The sequence below is a fragment of the Sphaeramia orbicularis genome, chromosome 9 (genome assembly GCF_902148855.1).
Source record: "Sphaeramia orbicularis chromosome 9, fSphaOr1.1, whole genome shotgun sequence".
In the NCBI taxonomy this organism is placed as follows: domain Eukaryota; kingdom Metazoa; phylum Chordata; class Actinopteri; order Kurtiformes; family Apogonidae; genus Sphaeramia; species Sphaeramia orbicularis.
Window position 1 is genome coordinate 8116017 of NC_043965.1, and position 27946 is coordinate 8143962.

The 27946-nt window shown below is 35.0% G+C and overlaps 1 protein-coding gene across 1 annotated transcript; it reads right to left on the reverse strand.

Annotated features, from left to right (window-relative positions):
• Nucleotides 1-226: 226 nt before the first annotated feature.
• LOC115426028 (ectonucleoside triphosphate diphosphohydrolase 2-like) lies at nt 227-27833 on the reverse strand. Its single transcript, XM_030143953.1, has 9 exons — nt 27629-27833; nt 23406-23523; nt 15755-15905; nt 12667-12826; nt 9430-9657; nt 7949-8221; nt 5920-6039; nt 762-896; nt 227-688 (listed from the first exon to the last, which is right to left on the reverse strand). The coding sequence occupies exons 1-9, from the start codon at nt 27743-27745 to the stop codon at nt 479-481; spliced, it is 1512 nt and encodes a 503-aa protein (XP_029999813.1). The 5' UTR covers nt 27746-27833; the 3' UTR covers nt 227-478.
• Nucleotides 27834-27946: the final 113 nt, after the last annotated feature.

Genomic DNA, 27946 nt, shown 5'->3' on the forward strand with positions numbered 1-27946 from the left:
TTCTGAAATATTTGTCATAATCTGAGCATAAATAATCATTGTAAACCACATGTAACCATTTTTTCAACTCTCACTCACTGAGAAAAATTAATGAAACATTTTTCATGATAATTATTGACATGAACATTTTTTATCATGATTAAAAAAAAATGAACAGGAAGATCTTCAAGCTGTAGGTGAATCTGGTACATTCTTGCTCATGCAGGGCTTCAGTTTCGAAATGTTCTAGGGAGCGCTATTAAGCCGTATTTTTCCCACAATCATTCCCACATTTTTTTTTTTTTTTTTTTTTTTTTTCCACGTCTGATGCATGTGCAGTGTTGGATGAGTTTTTCAGCATGTTCAGTCCCTGAAAAAATGCAATTTATCAGACAAAAACATTAAAAAAAGTGTTGAATGAGGTTGAATTTAGCACATTTTTCTTGTACGTACACAAACGAAAACATCTTTATAAGCAAAAGTTTTGGATTTATTTCTTTTACACCATGCCACCATTCTTTGTCCTCGTCTGTCTGAAGGTTATCACTAAGAACACCACTGCCATGAGGAGGAGGACGATGAAGAGGAAGAGGATTCCGGCCCATGGGCCTGGGGGTAAAGCCTTCATCAGACTGACGCTCTCTGTTGGTAACAGACTACTCAGACTCAGCATGTATCCCAAAGCCCAGCCCACAGACGCTCCTCCCGCCTGCAAAAGGACAACCAGGTTTTTACCAAAGTCCAACACGTGATGGACAGAAAAGTGAAGTTATTTCCTTTACCTTTTTCTGGAAGGAGACAGAAGGCAGTGAAGTGTCATTGAAACCATAGCCCTCCATCAAAAGGATCTGGATGAAGTTGGAGACGGCGCAGACATTCTTCATGTATTTCTCAGGCTGTTTTGTCTTTTCACTCATCTGTGTGAAAATACAGCACAGTGAGGTTTCAGTAATGAGTCAGATACATTATTACGAGTCATTTAAGAACACTGATTACAATGGTCTATGAGTAACACATTACACACAACAATATTTTTGCACACTTATTATTAGGGGTGTGCATTGGCAAGAATCTGGCGATACGATACAAATCCTAATACTAGGATCATGATATGATATATCACGATATATCATGATACTGTTAAAAAGACCATTTTTTGTTTGTTTCTTTTTTTTTTTTTTTTAAAGATTATTTCCTGGAAGGATTGAATTACACCAGAAATATGTACAAATACTAAACATATTTTTTATTTCAGAACAGGATCTAATGCTATATCACAACATTTTTTCCTAATTCTTCTAGTTTCCAAAGGAACTACCATATGCCTCTCAGACAGTAAAAAGTGCTTTTAGGATGCTTCAACAAAACAGTGTTAAATAAGAATAAATAAGATAGAAACAATAAAGAAAAACAAAAATGAACCTCCGCCATATCTGCATTTGAATAAATACCTAAAAATATTGATACAGTATTCTTTAATATCGATATAGTATTGTACTCTGAAATATCGCGATGTATTGCAGAACCGATATTTTCTAACATCCCTACTTATTATGTATATTTCTTTAATTATCATATTGATAATATATTATCTAGTACATATTCTACAAATTGCTGTTCTAATTTTGTGTCTTAATAGAGTGTTTTAATATGTATATTTGATTTATATTCAGAACTATATATATATATATATATATATATATATATATATATATATATATATATATATATATATATTTGCATATTTGGAGCTTTATATATTTATAAATTTTCTTTTTCTGTTGTATCAATAATTTCTTTGCTGCTCCTTTTTATTATACTTGAATGGAGCGACTGTAACACCCAATAATTCACACCTGGGATTAATGAAGTATTCTGATTCTGATTGATTCTGATTAAAAAAACTCCAGAATAAAAGAAGTGAAATTTAATCAAATATAACTCACTGATAAAGAATAATTAGGCCCAAAAAAGAAAAAAATGCTGGTTGTATAGTTTCCAAGATGCAGTCACTCAAGGGCACTTGGCAAAACAATGGAAATAATCTAATCACAGAATCAGAATACTTTATTAACCCTTTAAGCACCAAAGTTGCAATATTCTGACAAGCAACATAACTGAATGAAACAGCTGATGAATGAGACAGCTTTTTGGAATCTTGATATCAAATTTAATAGCAAAAACAACAACAACAACAACAACAATAACAAACCCCAAAAGAAAAGAGAAAAAAAAGAAAAAAAAAAAAAAAAAAAAGAAAAATGACACCTAAAGGTTTAATCCCAGAGGAAATTATTGTGTGTTAAAGTTGGTTCATGCAAGTATAATTAAAGGACAAAAAAATAAAATTAACTCTGATTACACTGATCTATAAGGAAAATACATTTAGAATAAAAGTAGTGAAACTTCACCAAATTTGAGTCGCTAGTAAAGAAAAAAATCAGCCCAAATGTTGGTTGGTTGTAGTTTCCCAGATACAGTCTTGGGTCAAAATGTGAGAATGTGAGAATTAATGTTAGAATGGGTTTTACTCAAAAGGAATGTTTGTCTCAGATCTATCTACTTCAGTCACAATACATTCATTTTACATGTTCTTTATACTGGAACTTTTATGAATCTACTGTATAAATGGACACAAACCAATATATATATGTAATAACACTTTATTATATACATTTAAAACATCACATAACCAGCACTTTGGCCATTTGTTTTCCATTTCATCTTATTAAATAATGTAATATTTGGCACTTTTAATCTCTGAGGCAGATAACTGCTTAAAATTGTTTTATCAATTCTATCTAAAATATAGCATTAGAGTTAGGGATGTCCGATATTGGCTTTTTTGCCAAAAACCAATATGCCGATATCGTCCAACGCTTAATTTCCGATTCTGATATCTACCGATACCGCTGCCGATATATGTGGGATATTAAACTAATTTTAGGTAACATCACGCATCTCCTGTCATGGAATTAACACATCATGCCTAATTTTATTGTGATGCCCCATTGGATGCATTCTCAAATGCAACAAGGCTTTCAAAATCTAAACACTGTCTGTGCAAAGAATACATACTTCAACTTAAATTGTGGAAAAAATGCCATATTTATTTATTTATTTTCTCTCCCTCCCTCCATGAGTCTATTACAGTGTGGCAACTCTACTGTACAATTTTGAAAACTGCACATTTCTTTCAGCTACAAACAATGCTTCATTTACACGTCGGTAAATGCCGGCGAAATCAAGGCATTATTTTATCGGTTTTAATGACAAGCAAAAAAACCGATAACGATATTCACCGATATTACATTTTTATGCCAATATTGGGCCGATAATATCAGTGGGCCGATATTATCAGACATCCCTAATTAGAGTTAAATGTTGGTTAGAGCTGATTGTCATCTATACATTTCCTGTATTTTCTTGTTGTATCTGGAGATAAGAGAATGAGAAAAAAAATGTTTGATCATTTCCACTCTGCAAAAACAACAAAAGCAATGATGGGATAAGACACTGAATTTGTCAAAAGAAGTAAAAAATACAATATTTGTCTCTGATATGTTGTATATTAATCCAATCCACTGTTATTATTATTTTCAGTGCAGTGTAAAAAAAAAAAAATCCGCACACTCTCTCCAAGCCATAAATGTTTGTATTGTTGTGTATTTTTTATTTACTTGCAGATGTGACTAATTGTCCAAACTGTCCAGTGTCTTAGAGGCTTCCTTGGTCTTTAGTGTTTTAATAGACTCAGACCTGACCTTCATGAGCCAGTTGAAAAATACAAACAGAATTAAGAGTTTCGTGTCCCTGAAGCTCACCCACAACATCAGAGCTGATGACTGTAAAGGTCATGTGAGTGGACTGAGTGGATAAAAAGAGCCTGGGACTGCTGCAGTTCAGTCTGAGTTTTAAGGAGGTTCAGGTCTACAATTCATCTGTGACATGTTTAAAGAATGTAAACCGAGTTGGAGGTCGGCTAGTACAGTCTAAACTAAACACTGAGGAGCAGCATTTAACCAGAACAAACGGCCAGGACACACTTTTATATCCATGCTGAAAACATTTCTCTCCATCATTTACAGTCTATTCTTCAGTCTTAATTAATTTTCATAGCTGCGTAAATCTGGAAAACTGTAAACTCATTTAAGTAATTTAATGTGTATATTTGACCCATGAAGACCCAAACAGCAAGTGGCGGACAAAAGCATCTACTGATCTAAGCTGTTTAATACCTGTTGATCCACTAATCCTATCAATGCATATAAATAATTGGAGTAAAATACAGTTTGTCATCTTTTCATGGTCATCAGATATGACCCATTTGGACGTTCAGAGGCTCTGTAGTGAAGTGGAAACACCATCATGTTCTACAACACTGATACACTAGTAAATTCATGGGGTTTAATAAATCACACTGGTTAGAGATGCTTGTTTTTATGTCCAGTTATTGATATCTTGACTGAAAAAGTCACTTTTTCTTCAGTTTTCTCTGTTTTTGATATAACAACCCTCAACTTTAATTTGAGCTTTTATGAGTATCTACATGATCGGTGAATTAAATATAGGAAAATACAAGTTTTACACTAAAAAAAATACAAAATACAAAAGATAACATTATAATAAATGGTGATAAATCATTTAACAAAGGTGAAATCTAGAGAAAAATTCACTTGGCCACAAAAGCAGCACTGGGTCTTTATGGGTTAGAAATAAAGTTGTGGAAAAAATTATTAGACCACCCCTTGTTTCCTTCCATTTCTTGTTCATTTTAATGCCTGGTACAACTAAAGGTACATTTTTTTTGGACAAATATAATGATAACAACAAAAATAGCTCGTAAGAGTTTAATTTCAGAGCTGATATTTATCCATTTTCCATGTTTTCTTGATAATAACCAAAATCGCTGCAGTTCTTACATCAGTATCTATGGCATTGCACTGACAAAAACAGTGCTTTTGGCATTCCATGTTTTCTTTTCTGTCTGTTTTAGTCACATGATACACACAGGAGTTAGTACTGGATTGCATAATCATTGTTTTTGATGACTTTTGATGGTCTAAGAATTTCTTTCCACGACTGTGTATGAGGTGATTATTTTGATGTCTTGTTTAGATAAGATAAGATAAGATAAGATAAGATTAGATAAGATTAGATAAGATAAGATCTCACATAACCTAATAATAATATATGTGTTATTGTATTATGTGTTTATGTAAATCATATTATATTTGTTCATAATAATATAAAGCCAGAAACCTAATTATTTACTAGTAAGTATCAGTCATATTATGACATAGTGTATAGATATGATTAGACGAGGAAGGCTTTTATTGTTATTAATTATATAAGGAGAAGGGGTGGGAGTTTCTAAGTTGTACTTCTTCTCACTCCTTTTCGAATATGTATTATATGTCTTATGTTTAAGTGTTTTGTTTATTTATTTTCTTCTGTTTGACATTCATGTTCGAAATAAATACATCAATCAATCAATCAATCAAAAACCTTTCGTGACCCACATGACTTATTTATTTATCTATTTTTTGTTTGTTATTTTGATTTAATCTTCAGTTTGCATTTTTATTGTTATCATACCTTTCCTTTCCTCTTTTATATTTTATGTATAACAACTGAATATGAATGTGTCTAGTGTATATATTTCTTTGCTTTTTTATGTGCAAGAATGTTTGTTCTCTGTTGGAGCTGTACTGAGGCGCGGACTGGCTTGTTGTTATGTTGTTTGTTGTTAAAACTTGCTAAAATACCAATAAATAAAACTTGATAAAAAATAAAGAAAGAAAAGAAAGATATCTGCAATTTATGTAAGTTATATGAGTATTTCTATAAATGTAGACTTAAATGTAAATATTATACATATATTTACACTGTGGTTGCACATGCACATGGTGTGATATGGGGTGGGGTGGGGGGGTGTACCTTAGTGATGGACATGTTACAGACACGTTGGATTCCCTCTTTCATCTGACGGGGGGATGTGATGGAGATATTGGTGAGGGTCTTGATGTAGCTGTAAGTGAAGTAGTATGCAGAAAACGCCTGTGAAGAAAAAGGAGGAGACGCTGAGTTTTTACATGTTTATACAAAGTCGTGCTCTCCCTCTCTAAACTCAGACAGTTTATTTATCAAACATCTCCAAAACTCTTTCATAGTTAAAACAGAAACTTCAGCTTTCGGTATCAGCTTTAAGTCTCATATTCTCCACCCACCTCTGGCCTGGAAGATTTACTTTAAACCCACAGAAAAACACAACTGTGTCGAATATTACCAGCTGTAGCCTTGTAGGACATATTAACCCTTTATCGGGTAAATGACTATTTTTGGTCATTTCCACATACATTACAAGACAGTGATAGCAACAGTTACAATGAGGACAGTGATGGCATTTAAATTGTAATATGAATGAGCACACAAAAAAATCGGATTTCACCAAAAAATCCGAATTGTGCATTAAGAATGTAGTCTTAGCTTTCTGTGGGTCTGTTCTGTATTTGTCTATTTGTACGCCACTGAAACACAATAAGAAGATTTTTGAAAAACAAAAAAGAAATGCCAGGATCAAATACACTCATTCCACATGAGGAATGCAACAGATAGGGTTGAGCCTTTGAATGATAAATGATTACATTAATAAATATTTAATGTTACATGGTGATACTTAAAATTTTGATATTTCCAGTGGCACCAGTGTTAAAAACTGGGGCACAGAGAGAAGCACTATGATGAAACATAAACAAGTGAAAATGTTGCTTCTTTTGTCGTATTAACCCATAAAGACCCAGTGCTACTTTTGTGGCAGTTCCAAAATATTTTTTTCTCTATATTTAACTTTTCTTAAGTGATTTATCAACATTGATTGTAATATTAGCCTCTATATTTTGCATATTTTCAGTGTAAATCATGTATAATTTGATCATTAATTTACTGATCATGTAGAAACCTCAGATTAAAGTTGAGGGTTATTGCATTAAAAACAGAGAAAACTGAAAAAAAGTGACTTTTTCAGCAAAGATGAAACAAATGTGTCCATCCACTGTCACTGATCCAACTCCATGGGTTTTACTGGTGAATCAATGTTGTAGAAGATGACAGTGTTTCCACGTTCACTACAGAGCCAAATGGGTCATATCTGATGACCATGAAAAGATGGCAAACTGCATTTTACACCAATTTTTTACATGTATTATAGGTTTAGTGTTTCAGAAGTTATTAAACATTTTAGATCACTAGAGCAGTTTTGGTCACCAGTGGATGTTTGGGTCTTTATAGGTTAATATTAATGTAATGCCAATTGCACTACATGGAAACTCTGAAAAAATTAACCCATAAAGACCCAATGCAGTTCCCAAATGAATTTTTTTCTCTAGTTAACTTTTCTTAAGTGATTTATCACTATTTATTATAATATTGTCCTCTGTTTTTTGCATTTCTTCAAAAAAAATCAAGTATTTTCCTATATTTAATTTACTGATCATATAGATATTTATAGAAGCTCAGGTTAAAGTAAATTGGCATCATGTCAGAAACCGAGAAAAATAAAGAAAAAGTAACATTTTCAGCAAATCTCTCATTAACTGAACATAATCCCAGTGTGTCCCTCCACTGTCATTGATCCAACTCCATGGGTTTTACTGGTAAATCAGTGTTGTAGATGATGACGGTGTTTGCACAGTAACTACAGAGCCTCTGAAATGGGTCATATCTGACGACCACAAAAAGATGACAAACAGTATTTTACACCAATTATTTATACGGATTGATAGGATTAGTGGATCAGAAGTTATTAAACATTGTCTATTGGTTGATAATTTTGGTTGCCAGCGGTTGTTTGGGTCTTTATGGGTTAAAATTACATTGTATGCATTAATGACAAATCCTGATTTAAGATTAAAACTGAATAAAATAAAAAGATTTCTAACAAGGCTTTTTCATTTTCATTCCTCCTCACCATGAAGCTTCCGGACACTCTGGGCTGAAAGACTCCATCAAAGCTGCAGCGTGAATATTTGCAGTTGTCAAAGGAAAACATCTTCTTGATGGTGTCCTGGCAGACTTGGTAATCTCCGGTCCCCACCACTGAGATGTTCTTCTGAGGGTCAAACTTGGGCGGTTTGTCCCTCACAGTACATGAAGAGTTAAACACATCTTTTCCCAGGAAGATGAATGTTTTGTACTGACGAGGATAACAGGGGTGGGAAAGCTGGTCCGAAACACCCTGAGCCTGAAATAAAAGAAAAACAGTAAGTGTTATTGGGTAAAAACTGTTAGTAAAATGCTTTAAAATGGAAGAGCGCATGTTAAATTTATACTTTAAATGAATAATTGTCAATATATACAGTGTTTTTATAAAAATAAGGTTATGTTTTCAGGAGAAAAAAAACATGAAATTGCATCATATTAGTGCAATTGATTAGAAAATGGCAATTAATACTGAAGAAACATTTATAGGTACTTGATCATTTAAGGGTTAATGCAGTGGTTGCTACATTAGTCAACATTAGTAATTGCTTATAAAATATTATGAAAGCAAATGAACTATTAAAAATGCGAAACATTTTGTATTATTAAAAAAGGAGAAAATGTATGCACACTGTGTCTCAGGAGATACAGACAGAAAACTAACATGAAATTGCATTATTTTAAGCTAGATATAACATTAACATTATAATTGTTAATTAATTGTCTAAAATACATGCCCATTTAAGGATTAAAGCAATAGTGGATGACTTAAATCCATTAAACACTTATTTTTGTTCATGAAATTCATTTAAAGTTTTCCGTGAACCATTAAAAAAAGGGGGAAAAAAATATAACCTTTAGTTTATTCAGTATATGGACAGTACAGCTTTGAGTGTAATTTGGAAAATAAAAGCAGAAATTAAAAAAAAAAAAAAAAAGAGAGAGAAAAGACATTGTGCTATTTTAGTTGCATTAGAAAACAAGCAATGAATATATTTTCCTACATAACAGCTTTTCCCACTTGATGGTAAAGATGGTGGTGGAAGGTTTGCATCTGGTAAACACTTTTTTTCTTCATATAATGCTGTAGAATTAGGCTAAGAACTATGAAAAATGGAGAAAAATGTTACATTTAATTTATACCCTGAATGTGCAGTGTATTTAAGAAGATATGTTTAGTCTGTTTTGGAAATTAAATGCTATGAGGGTAAAAAAAAAAAATCATCATTTTAAGTCTGGATAAATTATAAAACGGCATTAAATTAGTAGTTGAATTATAATTGTTTGCCCATTTAACAGTTAAAATGGTGGTGGTTTTCCTGTACACTAATACTCATACTAACACTAACCTCTTTTTTACACATATAAACAAATATTTAATTGAGGAATATCTTTACCCATGATGCTTTGGTTGTCATTTGCAGTTACGATGAAAAGGAACTGGAACCTTGACTAAAACTCATCACATACCTTGATCAGTTGAGCCAGCAGTTTACGGAGGAACTGGTCTTGGCCGTAGCACAGAAAGCTCTGGGTGTACAGGTTGTAGGTTCGTCCAAAAAGCTTCAGCGCCATTGCATTTTCCGGGTTCTCCATCTTTTCGGAGGTCTCAAAAGTGATCTGAGTGGAAGCGCCACCTAAGTCCAAAGCTCCGATGGTTGGTTTTCCCGGATTTAACCAACGGCTGATGAAGCCATACTGCGGAAAACAGAAAAAATATGGAAAAAAGGAACTTGAACAGATGTAGGACAAAAGAATTAGATGTTACACACTTACACAGCCCCTCCATAGACTACACTGGGTTACAAAAAAATGTTTTTTGCAAGTTGTCTAGGTTTTTTCAAATGAATTAGGACCATTTTGCACCGCTAAATCCAAAAATGACATCTGTTTTTCTCAATCAGGTCAGGTTTTTTTTGCTAATTTGATTTTGAAAAATTTGATCTTCTCACAAAATATAATAATTAATACCAAAATAAGATTGGTAAGCACACTTTATGAAACTTGTGACTTGATTCCTGTTAGGTACAATGGCGTATTCACCGCAGATGTAGCAGAATACGTCAGGCTTATTTTTGCAAGATCTTCTAGTCGAAGCCATTTCATTCACCTGTAATATTAAAGAAACCATTAATCATAAATTGGCAAAAGTAAAATCTTCAGAATTCGTTTATTGCAAGAAATATGAAAGAATTTTGTATCATATGATGAGAAAATGCCCATAAATGTAAGCAAAAATGTTCAAAAGCCAATATGTAGCATAGTTCAGAAAGTTGACCTGATTGAGCAAAATGAATGTGATTTTTGGATTAAGCACACCAAAATTATCCTAAATCAGCTCAAAAAACTTAAACAATAAATTTGTTGTTGACCAGTGCTATTTAACCCTGATAATACCGACTTATGTTTATGTAAATAAGAATAAACTGTGGACCAACCAGTACACTGTACCTGGGACATACTCATAATCTATGTGGCTTGTTTATGCTCATGTCAAATACACTGTTGCCCATAAAGATGGAATAAAATATAATTTTTTTTTATCTCTTCTCATTAAATGATTGCAACAACATGATTTATTCTTGATAAACTGGACTCAGTATGTAATCATCGGTCCTGGTCAATGGTGATTGAAAATACAACTTTATGGGCACCGGTGTAAATACATGTAATATATTCTTTAAACCAGCTACAGAAAAGGTGGTATTTCCACTTTAAAACACATAAAAATGACCTTAGAAATGAGCTTGATGTTATTCCAACAGCATCAGTGCACTTTATTGTAGAGATATGAGTAGAATTTATTGAATGAATATACATGACCACCACAGGGCCTTGACCAAAGCATCAGAAAATGACCATATGAGATGAGAACCACTAAGAAACAACTTTTAGAGTCAAACAAAATAAGTGATAAAAATAGAATTGTCCACTGGACACAGACTCTAAATGTAAAGAACGGAGTTTGATGCTGAACTGGCAGCTTTTCTTCTACACAGGTGGACTCGATTATGAGGTTTATGAGGGTATAAAGTTATTATGGGATGTTATTATCTTTGCTAAGTTGCTGTTTGTTGATCCATGCTTCAGACTAAACTGTGACAGTTCTGACCTTGTTTGTTGGATTCCAAACAGATCTTTAGTGCAGCTATTAATAACACAAACTGTACAGAAAACAGTGGTGATTTGTGGTTTTGCTGTGGCTGTTTTCTGTCTAAAAACTGAGTCAAGCTAACAGAAAAACCAGGGGTGTCAAACTTATTCTAGATAAGGGGCCATATTCAGCCCAATATGACCTCAAGTGGGATGGTTAAGTAATAGAAAAAAAGCTTATAAATATTGACATTTCTAAATTTTTGTCTTTGTTTAGTGTAAAAAAAATACAATTAAATTATGAAAATGTAGGTCTAGATATGACCATGCCATGGTAATAAAGACATTAAAAAAAATAAAAAAATAACAATAATAATAATAATAATAATAATAATAATAATAATAATAATAATAATAATAATAATAATAATAATAGTAATAAACTTTATTGCAGACACAGGTCCATAAACCACAAGCACACAACATACAGAATAAATAAAATAAAAAGGATAAAAAAGAATAAAAAGGAGATTAAAAAAAAAAAAAAAAAAAATTAAAGAGAGTGCCTTGGAGTTTTTCTTCCAGTTTGGTATCTACTATATGAATCTCTTTTTCCAAAGAGCACATCCAACAAACTCTTTTTTGGTCCTAGAAGCATTCCTTCACATGAATTTGTGAAAATGTTAAAAAAAAAAAAAAAAAAAAAAAAAATCTACATTTACAGATATTTCTTTTGCACAAAATAATGAATAACCCAAACAACCTGAAATTTCTTAAAAATAATACACGCAAGTTTAACAATCTTTTGCCTCAACTTATGTTATGCTCATTACTGATGACGGTGGATCTACAAAGGCACAAAACCTTTAGCAACAGGCAGAATATTGTTAAAATTTTGCAGTTTAGAATTTTTAGTTGTGATTATTAATAGGTTTTTCTGCTGTTATTTTACTGGTGTGACCCACTTGTGATCAAATCGGGCTAAAATGAATTTCACACCATTGGCTGTTGATGGTTTCAGTGTAAATTTTGCACTTGGAAAATTCATCCCTCTGGCTTTTCTTTTATTATCATCATACCATCACTGTGTTCTATGGTATCCCATGACACATTCTTTTGTTTTGGGCCTACTGTTGGTATTCTTTTTCTGTGAATCCATTCCATTAATATTGTATCCCCTGAAATACCTCTGTTGGACTTCATTTGTTAAATGGAAAGGACAATTAAAATAGAAATTTGATCGCAAAAAAGAAGATTCATCCCTCGGGCCGGAATGGGATCTGTGGTGGGCCGGTTTTAGCCCATAAGCTGTATGTTTGACACCTGTGATGTAAACCATCAGCTTTAGATAGTTTACATGACGATGAAGAAACACAGCTGTCTGAGTCTGTGTTTGATATCGTCAGAAGAAAACCTGATGAGATCATAATACAGATGTGTGTAAACTGTGAACACTTCATTCTGTGAGTGATACGGTCTGTGGTGACATAATATGACTTCATGGTGGGTTTTTTGTAGCTGTGGGTGTGTTCCGTTCACAACTTACCCGTGCTGTTGATAGTTGAACTCATTGTTGAATGTCAGAATTACAAGTATATAAAAGCCACAACTTACCTTTGCAAAGTTTTCGAGCAGATAGTTGACTGTGACCCAGCCGTACGCCCCCTCCTCCTGCCCACTCAGGATGTTTGCCCCTTTAAAGCTGAAAGGGTAAGACTGCAGTTTGGTGCCCACCTCCTTCAGTATCCGCATTGATTCCGCAGGATTGGCCATTCTGTTGAAAAGCAGGTGGAGGTAAACGGGAAAATAAAGATTTAGTTTAAGTGTACCTGCACTGGTCATGCTTACAACATTAATTGTGCTTTTGAACTGAATTGAACTGAAAAATCTTTAATGTCCCCTCTTTAGCAGTGGTGATTTCTCACAGACTGCAAGGGAAGCCCTGCCTCCCCTAAAATTACGAAAATTAAATGGTTAAATATGTATGGTTGTGTTGACATTTCATTGACTACAAATGTGTTAGAACACGTTCATCTCACAGATGAGTTAGTTCAAATCAGCTTTATCATACATCAATAGACTCGATATTGTTCACTTCTCCTCCATTCCCATGTCTCTGTTTTCTCACACATCTCTGCTCAGTGCATTTGCCCGTAGATGCCGGGCGTCTCTGGGCTTCAATGGGACTGAGTGGAACAGTTTTTTTCATTGCCTCAAAACTGGACGGTAATTGGATAAATGCCACGATGTTGTCCCGCCCCCGGACGCCGGGTGTCTCTGGGGGTGAATGGAGCTGTGGGCGGAGCTCGGCCAGGCTGGACGCCAGAATCCCATGTGCTGATTGGAAGATCAGTCGAAAGGCTGAATCCCATTTGATTGACAGCTATTTTGAGATCTACTCCTTCACTGACACAGTTCAGTTTAATACCGTCGCACATTCTGCTGCGAAATCAAGAGGGAAACTACTATGAAATTACTCGTTCATTTCTTGCACTGTAAATAAAACACACTCATTGGACTTCCTTGTTTCAATTTAACATAATTTCAGCATTTTCTTGTTTCAGTTACATAATTTAATCATTTCTTGTTCGAGTTTAATATCGTTTTGTAGATAGTTAAATCAATCAAACTGTCGGCTAGGTCGGAGTGAAAGGAGCATCTGTAGTTTAAAAAGGCTGAAGTCTTACACTCACAACACAATGGGCCAAGGGAATCTAAGCAGAGAGGACACTGGTCCAGTCCCTGGAAAAGACGCCTACTTGGTACGATAAGGTCACTGAGCATTTTCTTAAAAAGGAACGGAGGGCCGAATGTATGTTTAAATAACTTGACAATTTTTTTTTAATGTAAGCCGACAATGAGCTTCCCCTGTCTGAAAGACGAACAGCCGCCACTGCTCTTTAGATATTTCCCTCTTCCAGCACACCTGGAAGCCATGACATCATTATCAGACTTCTGCAGAGCTGGATGATGAGCTGATCATTAAAGGTGCGGGAGACTTTCGTGACCAATGTTTCATCAAATCTGTCAAACCTCAGTCATAGCCTTAGTATCATGAATCTGTAAATCTTTCTGTCATTACTCACCTGAATCTCCTCCCTCACGGTGAACAATTTCGAAGTGCCATCCACCATGAACAAACCATATGTTTACAAACAGAGCTGGGAGGTAACTTGAGCATCTTTGGAATTTTGTCATGACATGCATTGTGGGAAGCGGAGGTTCGCGCAGCCGCCTGGCACCGGCAGCGGCAGCGCAACCATATGATATTATATGGATGAAACAAACACGACACAGACATGGCTGGGGTTTTACAGATTTGATGAAAAATTGGTGACGATTGGTCTCCCGCACCTTTAAAAATCTTAATAAAACCATTCAAAATGCATTTCAACTTTAGCCTAATTTTGAGTAATAAAATCAACCTAAAAAAAATCTAGATACTTTTTTCATAATTCATGCATGAAAAGGTTAATGTATTTTTTTCTACCAAAAGATCTGATAATATGATTCATAAGTATTTAATTTCGTGAATATGCTCTTTCTATTACTGATGGGAGCAATGATGAAAATGACAAAGATGATCCATATGTTATAACATTTGCCTTCAATGGCAGATGGCACTTCACAATTGTTCACCCTAATGCAAGAGATTGAGGTGAGTAATCACAGAAAGACTTACAGATTCCTGATACTGAGGATATGACTGAGGTTTTAGAGATTTGATGGAAAATTGGTCACGAAAGTCTTCCGCACCTTTAATGTCCCCGTTTTAGATATACTCAGTGCCAATGAAAACGCAACACTTGAATGTGTTGTATTGTTCCTGAACTGCATCAATGTGTTTAAATTTCACCTGTAGAAGATAATCCCAGACAATTTCTTAACAACCTGAGATGGGTTGAGCTATTGTCACACTTGAATGAACTTGCCTGCATTCATAAGACTTGTTTTTCTCATTGCTCAGCAATGAACTGCTCAATTTAAGGAATTGTGGTCAGTTAAGGAGTGGTCATGTTCTGTGTATAAAGACAAGCTGAAAAGCACCAAAATCATTTGCAATAACTCAGCGATGCCTAGACTGACACGTGACCAAATATGGGGCTCCTGGAGGCTGGAATCTCTGCTCGGCAGGTGGCGCGCCGTTTTGGATGCAATGTGTCCACCATAGTCAGGATGCAACAGAGGCATGAAGAAACTGGCTCAGCTGCAGACAGACCTCGCCCTGGACGAGCACATGTGACCACACCACAGCAGGACTGCTACACTGAGCTGCAGCACCTCCAGGACCGCTTTGTGACTTTTGGTTTTGGGGGTCCTTGAGTTTCTTTCTTTATCCTTATTTTTTGTCAACACATTTGGATGTGATTTTTTATTTTTACTGTATAGAAATGGCCTATGATTAATTCCAAATAGCTTATGGAATAAAAATCCTCATCGATTTAAAAAAATATAAGAATCTTCAAGTGTTGTGTTTTCATTGGCACTGAGTATATTTCCCTCTTCCAGCACACCTGGAAGCCATGACATCACTATCAGGCTTCTGCAGAGCTGGATGATGAGCTGATCATTAATTGAACCAGGTGTGATGGAAGAGGGAAATATTTAAAACTTGCAGGATACCAGCCCTCAGGGACCTGATTTGAATACCCCTGCTTTAATGCATCTTCACAGTCATATTCGTTCTGGATCTTCTACTCACTCCAACAGTCTCATCCCTGCTGTAGCTCCCAGATACAGCGGAGTCTGGTGATGCTTGGATTTGGTGATGTTCCTCATGGCTTGTTGCAGACACTCCTCCAGACTTTTCGCGGCTCCACCAGGAACACCTTCGTAGCTGGAGATCCCCCCACCTTGACAGACAGAGAAAGTGATTCTGCTTACAGAGGAACTTGACCTGACCTTTGCAAGAACTGGTCTTCCTTCGTGTCTGTGGAAACCCAGAAAACAAACTGGAGTAAGAAGAGGAACAACTGGCACTGACTAAGATGGCATGAACTGTCTGGTGAGGAAGGAAGCCAGTTTAGGACAAATGTCTTGCACAAGAAAAAGTATTTTCCATTTTTAAATATGATTCAATGCAGACATTGTTTGCATCTGTATGTTCTGACTCTGTGGAAGTGAAAGGGATGGGTTCCTCATTAACAGGACAGAGTGGGGCTAAAGGGTCATTTCATGGCAACAGAAGTCAAACTGATAGTTTTGGTTTTATGTCTGGATTACGATCAGTATGTATTTTTGAGATTCTGATGAAGGCAAGTGTAATTTTGAAAAAGGCCGTAGATACATTTGTCAGCAGTTATAGCAGGGGTGTCAAACTCATTTTAGTTCAGGGGCCATATTCAGCCCAATTTGATCTCCAGTGGGCCGGACCAGTAAAATGATAACAGTGAAAAAAGTAAAATTATATCATGATCAGGTTTACAGCTACAAAGTTTCCTTAAAAATCCAAATAACATGAGCAACTTGAATTGTCTTAAGAAAAACAAGCGCAATTTTAACAATATTACGCCTCTGTTTATCAGTTTATCATTTACACATGTTCATTACAATCGCACAAAACATTTAGTAACAGATGGAATATTGGTAAAATTGTATTCACTTTTCTTAAGACATTTCCGTTTGTTCATATTTGTTCAGGTTATTCACATTTTTTTTATAAAAGCATAGTTTGGTAATGTAAACATTTTCATGTAATTTTACTTTTTTACACCAAAAAAACAAGGCAAAATTTGGGGTTGTCATTATTTATAGGTTATGATGATAACATTTTACTGGTCTGACCCACTTGAAATCTAAATGGACTGTATGTGTCTGTATGTGGAACCTGAACTAAAATGATTTTTACACTATTGATTGTTAATATCTTCAGTGTAATTTTTGCATTTCACAAATTCATCCTATGGGCCAGACTGGACCCTTTGGCAGGCCGGATTTGGCCCCCGGGCCGCATGTTTGACACCTGTGAGTAAATGCTTAACTTCCAGTGTTTACTTTTCTGATGACTTTTATTCCACTCATTTTAACAACATGTATCGCTACTCCATACTCCAAGCATTTTCCAAACAAGCTTTTGTTTTAATGCTTTTGGGAAGAATAACTGATCATTTTGCATCAAAATATCGCTTATGGGACAGTAACAGATAGAAGTAATGGTGCATAGAGTGTTGTATATCACACATGACAGACATTGCAACATAAAATACACAACATAATAAATAAGAAAAAAAAAAAGATCTGACTCTAGAGAAAATGTGTTGTCTACTCTGTTCACACTGTATATGAATAGAAGCAGACACAGTAGAATGTATTATCAAGTTTTCTGATGATACAATACTTTCAGATACTGGCTTAAATGTGGAAAGAAAACAAAGAAATTGTAGAGAATAAAATAAGGTAAATAATGTAAAAGAGATACTGTTTGAAGAAGGCCCTGCATGTGTCTTTCATGGTAGAAGGCCCTGCTGATGATTCTGCAGGCGCAAGCTTTTGTAAACAATTGTGAAAGGAGGATTCTCTGCCGGTTGTGGTATGAAGTTCCTTGACCCGGCTGCTGACCCTGCAAACCATGTTGGCCATGGTAGGCCTGGTTGGTGCTGGCTTAATAATTTCTGGGCAGTATGGCCAGACCATCTAGTGACACATTCGGCACAGCTGCGCTACTTAATTAAAAGAAGAACCAAAACAACTGATAAGAAGACCAAAAATGACCTTGAGTGTGTAGGCAGCAAGTAGGGTAAATGGCACAGATGTGCCTGACCAAAGATGGTTTTAAAGGGGAAGCTTCCGGGGGTAATAGAAACCGAGGGATGGTTTCTGCCAGTGGAAAAGTACCCCGAATCTTCTAGAATGCTGGAAAAAGGGGATTTTGGGAGGAGCGACCCGGGGTTTTGCGGGAAATCACGCCCCGAGTCCCGAAACAAGGTATAAATGATAGGGGATTTTCGGCTACCCTTCAGACCATCCCTGGGTGTGTCTCCATGTGTTTTTCCTTGCTTTTGCAAATAAACACATGTACGGCTCTGAAGACAGACTGGTTCGACTTATCATTGTCTCTGAAGAAGTTCTTTCCTGATCCCCACTTAGACAGAACTCTGCAGTTTAAATTAGGCGGGGAACAAGGCGCAGACCAACAATCGAGTATCGTCAAAATAATTTTTAACCCCAGAGAGGTCAGAACAGCAAGTACTGGAAATAGTGAAGTTGAGCAAGTACATCCTCATAACTACATGGGTGTCATGATGAATTGTCAAAACATGATGAATTGTCAAAACTTCAGAGGATAAACTACATCAAGACACTTTTTATTGTAACACCATGTTTTTATGTATTATTTATACTCCTTGTCTTCATATTTTTATAACATGTGTATGTATATTTTAATTTAATGCTGTTATCTGTGTTGATCAGTCATTGACATTGGGACCAGATTATTGTACTGACATGGATGAAATGAGGTTCAGTGGCATCTGTACCAAGTATTTGTACATCTACTAGAGCATTGTTTCTCAACCTTTTTTCAACAAACGCTCCCTTACATCATCATGAGCCTTCTGCTGCCCCCCCCCTTCCTGGAAAAAATTTGCGAGGAGGGGATGGAGGGGGTTTATATTGCTATATTTTTTGCATTTTCAGTGAAAACCAGGTATTTTCCTATATTTAATTCACTGATCATGTAGCTGTAGACAAAAACTCAAGAAAATGTTACTTTTTTTTTTCAGGAAAATAAGCATTAACTGAACATAAAGCAAGTGTCTCCATCAAACGCCAGGAGTTTTACTGGTGAATCAATGTTGTAGAAGATGATGGTGTTTCCATGGTAACTACGGAGCCTCTGATCCTTCAAATAGGTCATATCTGATGGCCGTGAAAAGATGACAAACTGCATTTTACACCAATTATTTACATGGATTGATAGGATTAATGTATCAATAGGCATTAAACATTTTATATCTGTAGATTATTTTGGTAGCTTGTGGCTGTTTGGGTGTTTATGGGTTAAAAACAACAAGCAAACCACATACAGGGGTTGGACAAAATAATGGAAACACCTTCACCTCAAGATGATAATGCCCCAATCCATACAGCTAGAATTGTTAAAGAATGGCATGAGGAACATTCTAATGAAGTTGAGCATCTCGTATGGCCGGCACAGTCCCCAGACCTCAACATTATTGAGCATTTATGGTCAGTTTTAGAGATTCAAGTAAGACGTCGATTTCCACCGCCATCGTCTCTAAAAGAGTTGGAGGGTATTCTAACTGAAGAATGGCTTAAAATTCCTTTGGAAACAATTCACAAGTTGTATGAATCAATACCTCGGAGAATTGAGGCTGTAATTGCCGCAAAAGGCGGACCTACACCATATTAAATTATATTTTGTTGATTTTTTAAGGTGTTTCCATTATTTTGTCCAACCCCTGTATCATAACCTATGTGTTCCTCCCTCTTGTCCATCCTTTGTAAGTTAATTTAGGATGTAACTCTATCTAAATGTACTTAACCCTTTCATACATGAATTATGAGAACCTTAATGGGTCAAAACACAGTGATGTCCCATCAGAGAGCGAAATTTAATTGATTGCCATTCCAACATTTATTTCAATATAAAGTAGCTCCTTGTTTTAGATAATCCCTTATGGTCCAACTAAAGCAAAAATTAATTTAACCCTTTCATGCACGAATTATGAGAACCTTAGTCAAGATTTTTTTCTTCAGTGCTTAGCCATGAAAAAAAACAATGCGAACGAGTTTTTTTTCTATGGAGTTACAAAAATATCCATGCATTTAATTTTTGAAGTAAAGAAACATCTGTTTAAAACCCAATATCAGAAAGTGAGATGAAAACAATGAAATAAAAACATTTTTAATGCTGCTAATCTGATGTCTTCTCACATTTTAACATATTCTAATGCTAGTAATTACTCACTTCATGGAGATAATATGCAAAAAAAAAACCTTCTTGTCTAACAAATAACAATTGATTTACACTCAAACATGTTGCTGCAGATCAGGTTTATCAAGAACAGCAAAGTTACAGTAATGGTCTGAATTACAGTGTATGGGAAGTGTCCACTGTGTTGGCTGATATGGAACTAAAACAACAAAACCCATTAATATACAAGAGAACAGCTGGAGAAGAACTGTCCACTGGAGTGGACAGTGCATGAAAGGGTTAAAAGTAAAAATGTGGGTCAAATTGTCTCTAAAATGTCCCTTCAGAGACATTTTGAATACCATTTTTTGACCCTAATCAAGATATTTTTCCTGAGTGTTTTTATTCCTCTTTAGGCATGAAAAAAACAGTGCAATTGAAAAAAAATTTTTATGAACCTATTTTTCATGGAGTTGCAAAAATATTCACTCAGCTGGACATCATGCATTTAATTTTTGAAGCAAAGAAACATGTATTTACTGATACACTGTGTGAAAAGTATGAAATATATATTTTTTAATGCAGCTAATCTGATGTTTTGTCACATTTTAACATACTCTAATGTTAGTTATTACTCACTTTATGGAGATAATATGCAAAAAAAAAAAAAAAAACCTTTTTGTTTAAGAAAAATAGTTAATTACAGTCTATTAACAATAACAAGCATTGATTTACACTCAAACATGTTGGTGCAGATCAGGTTTATCAAGAGCAGCAAAGTTACAGTAATGGTATGAATGTCAGTGTATGGGATGATGCAGAGGCGTCCACTGTGTTGGCTGATATGGAACTAAAACAGTAAAAGCCATGAATATACAAGAGAACAGTTTTGAATAGCTGTCCACTGTAGTGACCACTATGCATGAAAGGGTTAAAATCATATATAATTGTAATAACTACAAAATATCAGCCTGTTTTGCAATCTTGTGTTAGATAATGTTACCTTCCAAGAACAAAGTGATGTGGGAGGCAACTGAATATATTAAAACTGGATTCATAATGATCTGAATATTTATGTAGGTCATTACAGTGGTATTTACACCCATCATCTTATCGTCATGTTGTGTTTTTTGTCTCATTTTAGGCAACCAGCGACTGTTATTTGACCATATACTTTAGGGGGAGTGCTCTGTAACCTGTGGTCCACTACTATGTGAGGTGTCAGGTTGGACTCCACCAGTGCTGCCCTTTGTCACCAATTCTGTTTGTCTATACACAGTGAGGGGGTGGAGGATGCACTGGGACGAGTCTGAAATGGATGGAGGGAGAGAGAGAGGAGGGTCTACCCTGCAAACCGGATTCAGATAAGAGGAAGAAAATGCATGGATGGATGTTGCTCTTTCATTTATTTTGGAGAGCGGTTCATTTTTTAACAACCAAAACTGCGCTTTTAGTTACGAAAGGTTGAGACCAGCTGAGTTTAACTAACGAGAGGCACCTGCAGACTGAAAAGAGGAAACCACATGTCAAAACGTGTGGTCTGGTTATAGTTTTATTAGTTTAGTTTGTATTTTTTTGTGAATTTATTCAGCTTTCATCAAGGTGGAAGTTTATCTTTCTTTGAGGTGCAACGAACAGATAAAGGACATCTTTTATTCCCCAGGTATTAGATAAATCAAATGTTATTATTATTACTATTTTTGAAAATTTTTAAGTGAATTTGTTAGTGTTTTTTTCCTGGTTGTTCAGTGCCTCTGGACAATTTAACAACAGCAATAGTGAGTGCAATACCTCAGTGTAATACTTACAACACATGCACCTTGTTTTCCTAATCTCACCTGTATATATCCTTATTTATAGTACATATTTCTCATCCGTAGTATAGTTAGCTTTTGCATATTTCAGTAGGTTTTGTAGTACTTTAGTAGCATGTGTATATTTAATATTTTATCCTGCAGCCTTTTGCACATGCCTACATCTTCAGTATTTCGTGTGATATTTTTATACAGTCTTTCAGTGTTTTTGCTGCTCAACTGATTTTCATAGTTCCTGTGACAGTGACAATAAAGATCTATTCTATTCTATTCTATTCTATTCTATTCTATTCTATTCTATTCTATTCTATTCTATTTGTGTATAACTTGTATTTTTTATTGACTATTTTCTTCGGGGACATGAAAGTTTTACTCTACTGTACTTGAAATGAGAAGAATGGACTCAGGTCTGCTGTCTTTGTAAAGCCATCTGAAACCAAGTTTATGTTTTGTATAACACCCCTGAATTCATCTTCTTAACTCATTATGTCATATGCAATGATCATTATAGTGTCTGCTGAGAGCTGAGAGCTTATTACCTCCGCCAAGGAGGTTATGTTTTTGCTAGGGTTTGTTTGTCTGTCTGTTTGTTTGTCTGTCCGTTAGTGTGCAACATAACTCAAAAAGTTATGGACAGATTTTGATGAAATTTTCAGGGTTTGTTGGAAATGGGATAAGGAAGAAATGATTAAATTTTGGTGGTGATCAGGGGTGGGGGGGCCCACAGGGGGGGCCATCGATCAGCCTTGGCGGAGGTCTGCGCTCTCCGAGTGCTTCTAGTTTTATATAGAACTGTGTTAGCAATCTACCAGTAATTGCACAATAATAGTATAGGACCCATAAAACTTCCACAACAACAATAAATAACACTGGTCAACAACAAATTTATTGTTTAAGTTTTTTGAGCTGATTTAGGACAGTTTTGGTGTGCTGAATCCAAAAATCACATTAATTTTGCTCAATCAGGTCAACTTTCTGAACTATTGGCTTTTTAACATTTTTGCTTACATTTATGGGCATTTTCACATCATATGATACAAAATTCTTTCATATTTCTTGCAATAAACGAGTTCTGAAGATTTGACTTTTGCCAATTTATGATTAATGGTTTCTTTAATATTACAGGTGAATGAAATGGCTTCGACTAGAAGATCTTGCAAAAATAAGCCTGACGTATTCTGCTACATGTGCGGTGAATACACCATTGTACCTAACAGGAATCAAGTCACAAGTTTCATAAAGTGTGCTTACCAATCTTATTTTGGTATTAATTATTATATTTTGTGAGAAGATCAAATTTTTCAAAATCAAATTAGCAAAAAAAACCTGACCTGATTGAGAAAAACAGATGTCATTTTTGGATTTAGCGGTGCAAAATGTTCCTAATTCAGCTGAAAAAACCTAGACAACTTGCAAAAAACATTTTTTTGCAACCCAGTGTAATTATCATTTATTGTTATAGTATAAATACTATTATAGTTTTGTGTTTGACTGAAATGAGCTGCACAGTACACCAGCACAGATGTTTGGTGCAAAAATGCTGAGTCCTCCTTTTGAGGTTTGTTTGCCCTCTTAGTACTTCCTCTGTACTCTGTGGACATCACGGAGCACTAGATGAAGTGCTGTGCATGTTAAATGAACACTTCTTCGTCATCATGTGTTACCTTTTACGTGACATTCGTCGTGCTGCGTGACAATACCGGTCCCATTTTGCTTATCAGCCGGCCATTTGTAGACGTACATGGAAGTGTGGGAAGAGCCCGCATCCAGGACGATCCCAAACTGGAAGAGACAGAGCTTTAAATATTAAAAACTGAAGACAGAATTGCTGCGTTGTATTGCCTTTATACCAGTCAGGTCTGCAGGCAGTTGTTTTTTTTAGTGCAAGAAAAGTTGTGGCTATATGACAAGGTTAAAACTTTGAGTATCATTATTGTGACATTATTGGGAAAAAATATTGTGGAATAAATGTATACCTTTCATGCAGTGTCTTTTGTTGAATTTGTTGGAAAAATTGTGTAGTTTCAGAATAGAACATCAAAAAATGTGTATCACTTGTCCTTGTGTGACTTTTTGCATGATGTTTACTGAAAAGTGGGCCAAAATTACCCTTTTTCAGTAACAAATAATTTGAAAACCCATATTAATCCTGTTGCTGCTTGCAAATTTTCATTGAACTTCCTTACTTTTAACCTTAGAAGAAGAGCTTATGGTATGCCCTTTTGAATGAGTATGAGTATGAGTGATTTCAGTTCAAAGTCAATGACGTCAGATCAGCCAGTTCCTCAGAAGACGTCCTGTGACAATTTTGTTTGGATTTTTTTGGCTTCTAGGTAAGAATTTGACTGATAATTCTTTATGTAGAGTTGATATTATCATAAATCTTTATGTATTCTACACCATTCTCTTTCTTTTTCTGTAGTGAATAAAGCATTACCCAACAATTAAGTATATTCCAATATTAGATAAGTAAATTCATTACTTTTACTAACCCTACCCCCATCAGTTATTAGTTTATGAAAAAAATAAATACCATTGTAAAAAAAAACAAAAACTTGCATTCACTCACTTTTCAATATCTAGCCTCCAGAATGTAATCAATTCTGCCCACCTACATGGGCTTCAAATAGTTTATATTATTTAGGCCCATTTACTTTCCTAAAGTGAGATCAAGTTTTTTTTTTACAACCAAATTTTCATATTCGTTTTTGAACCTGCCCACCCGTTTGTTAGATTTTGACTTGTTCTGTCAATGATGAAGCCAATTTAACCTGAGATTTTGCATAAATGATTTCAGATTCAGATTCCTGCCAAAATTTGACCCTAAACTGATATATTTTCAGTCCATAACCAAGAACTTGAATTTTTGCCCTTAATGTCACTAAAATGCAACTCAAACCTTGAACCTTGTCATATGATGGTCACAAAAAAGAAGAGAATGTAAGACAGAAAAGAATAAAAGAAGGGTAAAAAAAAAAAAACCTAAATAAAGGACACTGTCACTCCGAAGTAAACTGCAGCTGTGATAAAAACATATACACTTGTGAAAGTATTCATATTCATTGCATGTTTTCTATAGAGGGCAACTTTCTTGCCCTTTTTAGTTTCCATTGAGCTGACAGGATGTGGCTACATCATTTACCAGCAGTGGTGCTACATGTGCACATAATCACATATGATCACACTTTTATATGGTTTAACTGACAGCAAACACTTCCATCCTTCAATCAACAAAGATGCTGCAATCTGTCATTATGCCCTGTATCGTCTTTGACCAAAAGTCCTCCTCTAACTCATTCAGCTCTGTTGACTTTCATGCCCTTTTGAGGAATGAAACCTGCTACTTCAAAGCGTCACTGTATAATGCAATGTAGGGCAGCGACAGATCTCTTTATGAACCTTTATAGAAGTATTTCAAAGTGTGGAACAAAAGGAAGAGCACATGCATTGTGTCCAGAGAGAATGGCCAATAAAACACAAATACATGCTTTTATTCCATATTTCTCCTCTTTCATTCGCTTTATGACTGTACTTAAACTCTGTATCTATGCATGCAAATTATTCTGCATGTTGCATTTTTTTAGCGTTTTTGACACAAGGACTCATTAACCCTTTCATGCATGAATTATGAGAACCTTAATGGGTCCAAAAACAGTAATATCCTGTCAGACAGCGAACTTTAATTGATTGCCATTCCAACATTTATTTCAATATAAAGTAGCTCCCTGTTTTGGATAACCCCTTATGGTCCAACTAAAGCAAAAATAAATTTAAAAGTAAAAATGTGGGTCAAACTCTCTCTAAAATGTCCCTTCAGAGAGATTTTGAATACTTTTTTTTTTTTTTTTTTTTTACCCCAATCAAGTTATTTTTCCTCAGTGTTTTTATTCCTCTTTAGGCATGAAAAAAACAATGCGATCGAAAAAAATTTTATGAACCTATTTTTCATGGAGTTGCAAAAATATCCACTCAGCTGGACATCATGCATTTAATTTTTGAAGCCAAGAAACATGTATTTACTGATACACTGTGTGAAAACTATGAAATAATTTTTTTTAATGCTGCTAATCTGATGTTTTGTCACATTTTAACGTACTCTAATATTAGTTATTACTCACTTTATGGAGATAATATGCAAAAAAAAAAAAAAAATTGTTCATGAAAATGGTTAATTACAGTCTATTAACAATAACAAGCAATTGATTTACACTCAAACATGTTACTGCAGATCAGGTTTATCAAGAACAGCAAAGTTACAGTAATGGTATGAATTACAATGTATGGGATGATGCATAGGCGTCCACTGTGTTGGCTGATATGGAACTGAAACAATAAAATCCATGAATATACAAGAGAACAGCTGGAGAAGAACTGTCCACTGTAGTGACCACTGTGCATGAAAGGGTTAATGAGCACTAGGGAGGTCTGATACTGACAGAATATCCATGCACACTGTTAAATAACAGCAACATGTTTCAGCATTAGTAGTTTTTGGTTTGTAAAAATGAGCATCTGTCAGTTAAAACATCCTAATATGATGCAACATGAGTGGAAGGAGTTGTTTTAGTTTTGCAAATACACCTGATTTAAACCCTGCACATTTACAGTTTAAAATAAATGGACATATTATTAACTTTAACCCTTTCATGCATGAATTACAAGAACCTTAATCAAGATTTTTTTTTCTCTTGAGTGATTTTATTCTTCTTTAGGCATTAAAAAACCAATGTGATATATATATATATATGTTTTTTATGAAGCTATTTTTCATGGAGTTGCAAAAATGTCCACTCAGCTGGACACCATGCATTTAATTTTTTTAAAGCAAAAAACATGTATTTACTGTATTTACTGTACTGTTTTTTTATGCTGCTAATCTGATGTTTTCTCACATTTTAACATACTCTGATACTAGTCATTACTCACTTCATTGAGATAACATGCAAAAAAAAAAAACTTCTGTTGTTAACCCTTTCATGCACAGTGGTCACTACAGTGGACAGTTATTCTACAGCTATTCTCTTGTATATTCATGGATTGTGTTGTTTTACTTGCATATCAACCAACACAGTGGCTACTTATGCACCATCCCATAATACACTGCAATTCATACTGTTACTGTAACATTCCTGTTCTTGATAAACCTGATCTGCAGCAACATATTTGAGTTTAAATCAATTGCTTATTGTTATTAGACTGTAATTAACAGGTTGTTTGTTTGTTTTTTTAAATTGTTGTGTTTTGTTGTTTTTTGCCTATTATTTGAGTGAGTAATAACTACTATTATAGTATGTTAAAATGTGAGAAAACATCAGATTAGCAACATTAAAAAAAAACATTTATTTCATAGTTTTCACACAGTATGACAGTAAATGCATGTTTCTTTGCTTCATAAATTAAACACATGGTGTCCAGCTTAGTGGACGTGTTTGTAACTCCATGAAAAATAGGTTCTACAAAAAAAAAAAAAAAAAAAAAAAATCAGTCACATTGTTTTTTTCATGCCTGAAGAGGAATAAAACACTCAGGAAAAAAAAAATCTTGATTAAGGTTCTCATAATTCATGCATGAAAGGGTTAATGACAGTCTAATAACAACAACAAGGAATTGATTCACACTCAAATATGTTAGATCAAGTTTACCTAGAACAGCAAAGTTACAGTAATGTTATCAATTGTAGTGTATGGGATGATGCATAAGCGTCCACTGTGTTGGCTAATATGAAACTAAAACAACAAAATCCATGAATATACAAGAGAACAGCTGTAGAATAACTGTCCACTGGAGTGACCAGTATGCATGAAAGGGTTAATGATACTGAAGCCATACAGGTCTATAGTTATTACACAAATGCACAAAGTATGAGACAATATTTCTATATATTTACCTCGTGTTCTGGAGTCTTCTGGATCTCCTGAGTCGGAATAACTAAAAGCAGGATTCCGATTATTGCAATTAATAGTAGAAGCACCGCAGGGATGGTCTGGGAGTAGCGCAGACCCATTCTGGAAGCTGAAGCTGAAGCTGAAGCTGGAGCTGGAGCTGATTCTATGTGCGCTCGGATGCCACCGGAGTCTAAGCTCTGCGCAAAATCAAAAAAAGGGCGTGCATTATATAGTTTAAAGCTGTGGGTTTGGTCAGAGCTTTTGACATGGTCTGATATTTCGCTTCCTCTCACCCTCTTTAACTGCACTTATGTGTGTGA

Excerpts from the sequence above, each read along its gene's own strand:
- LOC115426028 (XM_030143953.1), bottom strand. The coding sequence starts at position 27,745 with ATGGGTCTGCGCTACTCCCAGACCATCCCTGCGGTGCTTCTACTATTA. Across the intron at positions 23,524-27,628 it reads AGAAGACTCCAGAACACGAG|TTTGGGATCGTCCTGGATGC; the intron begins GTAAATATATAG and ends TGTCTCTTCCAG. Across the intron at positions 15,906-23,405 it reads CGACGAATGTCACGTAAAAG|GTGGGGGGATCTCCAGCTAC; the intron begins GTAACACATGAT and ends CTGTCTGTCAAG.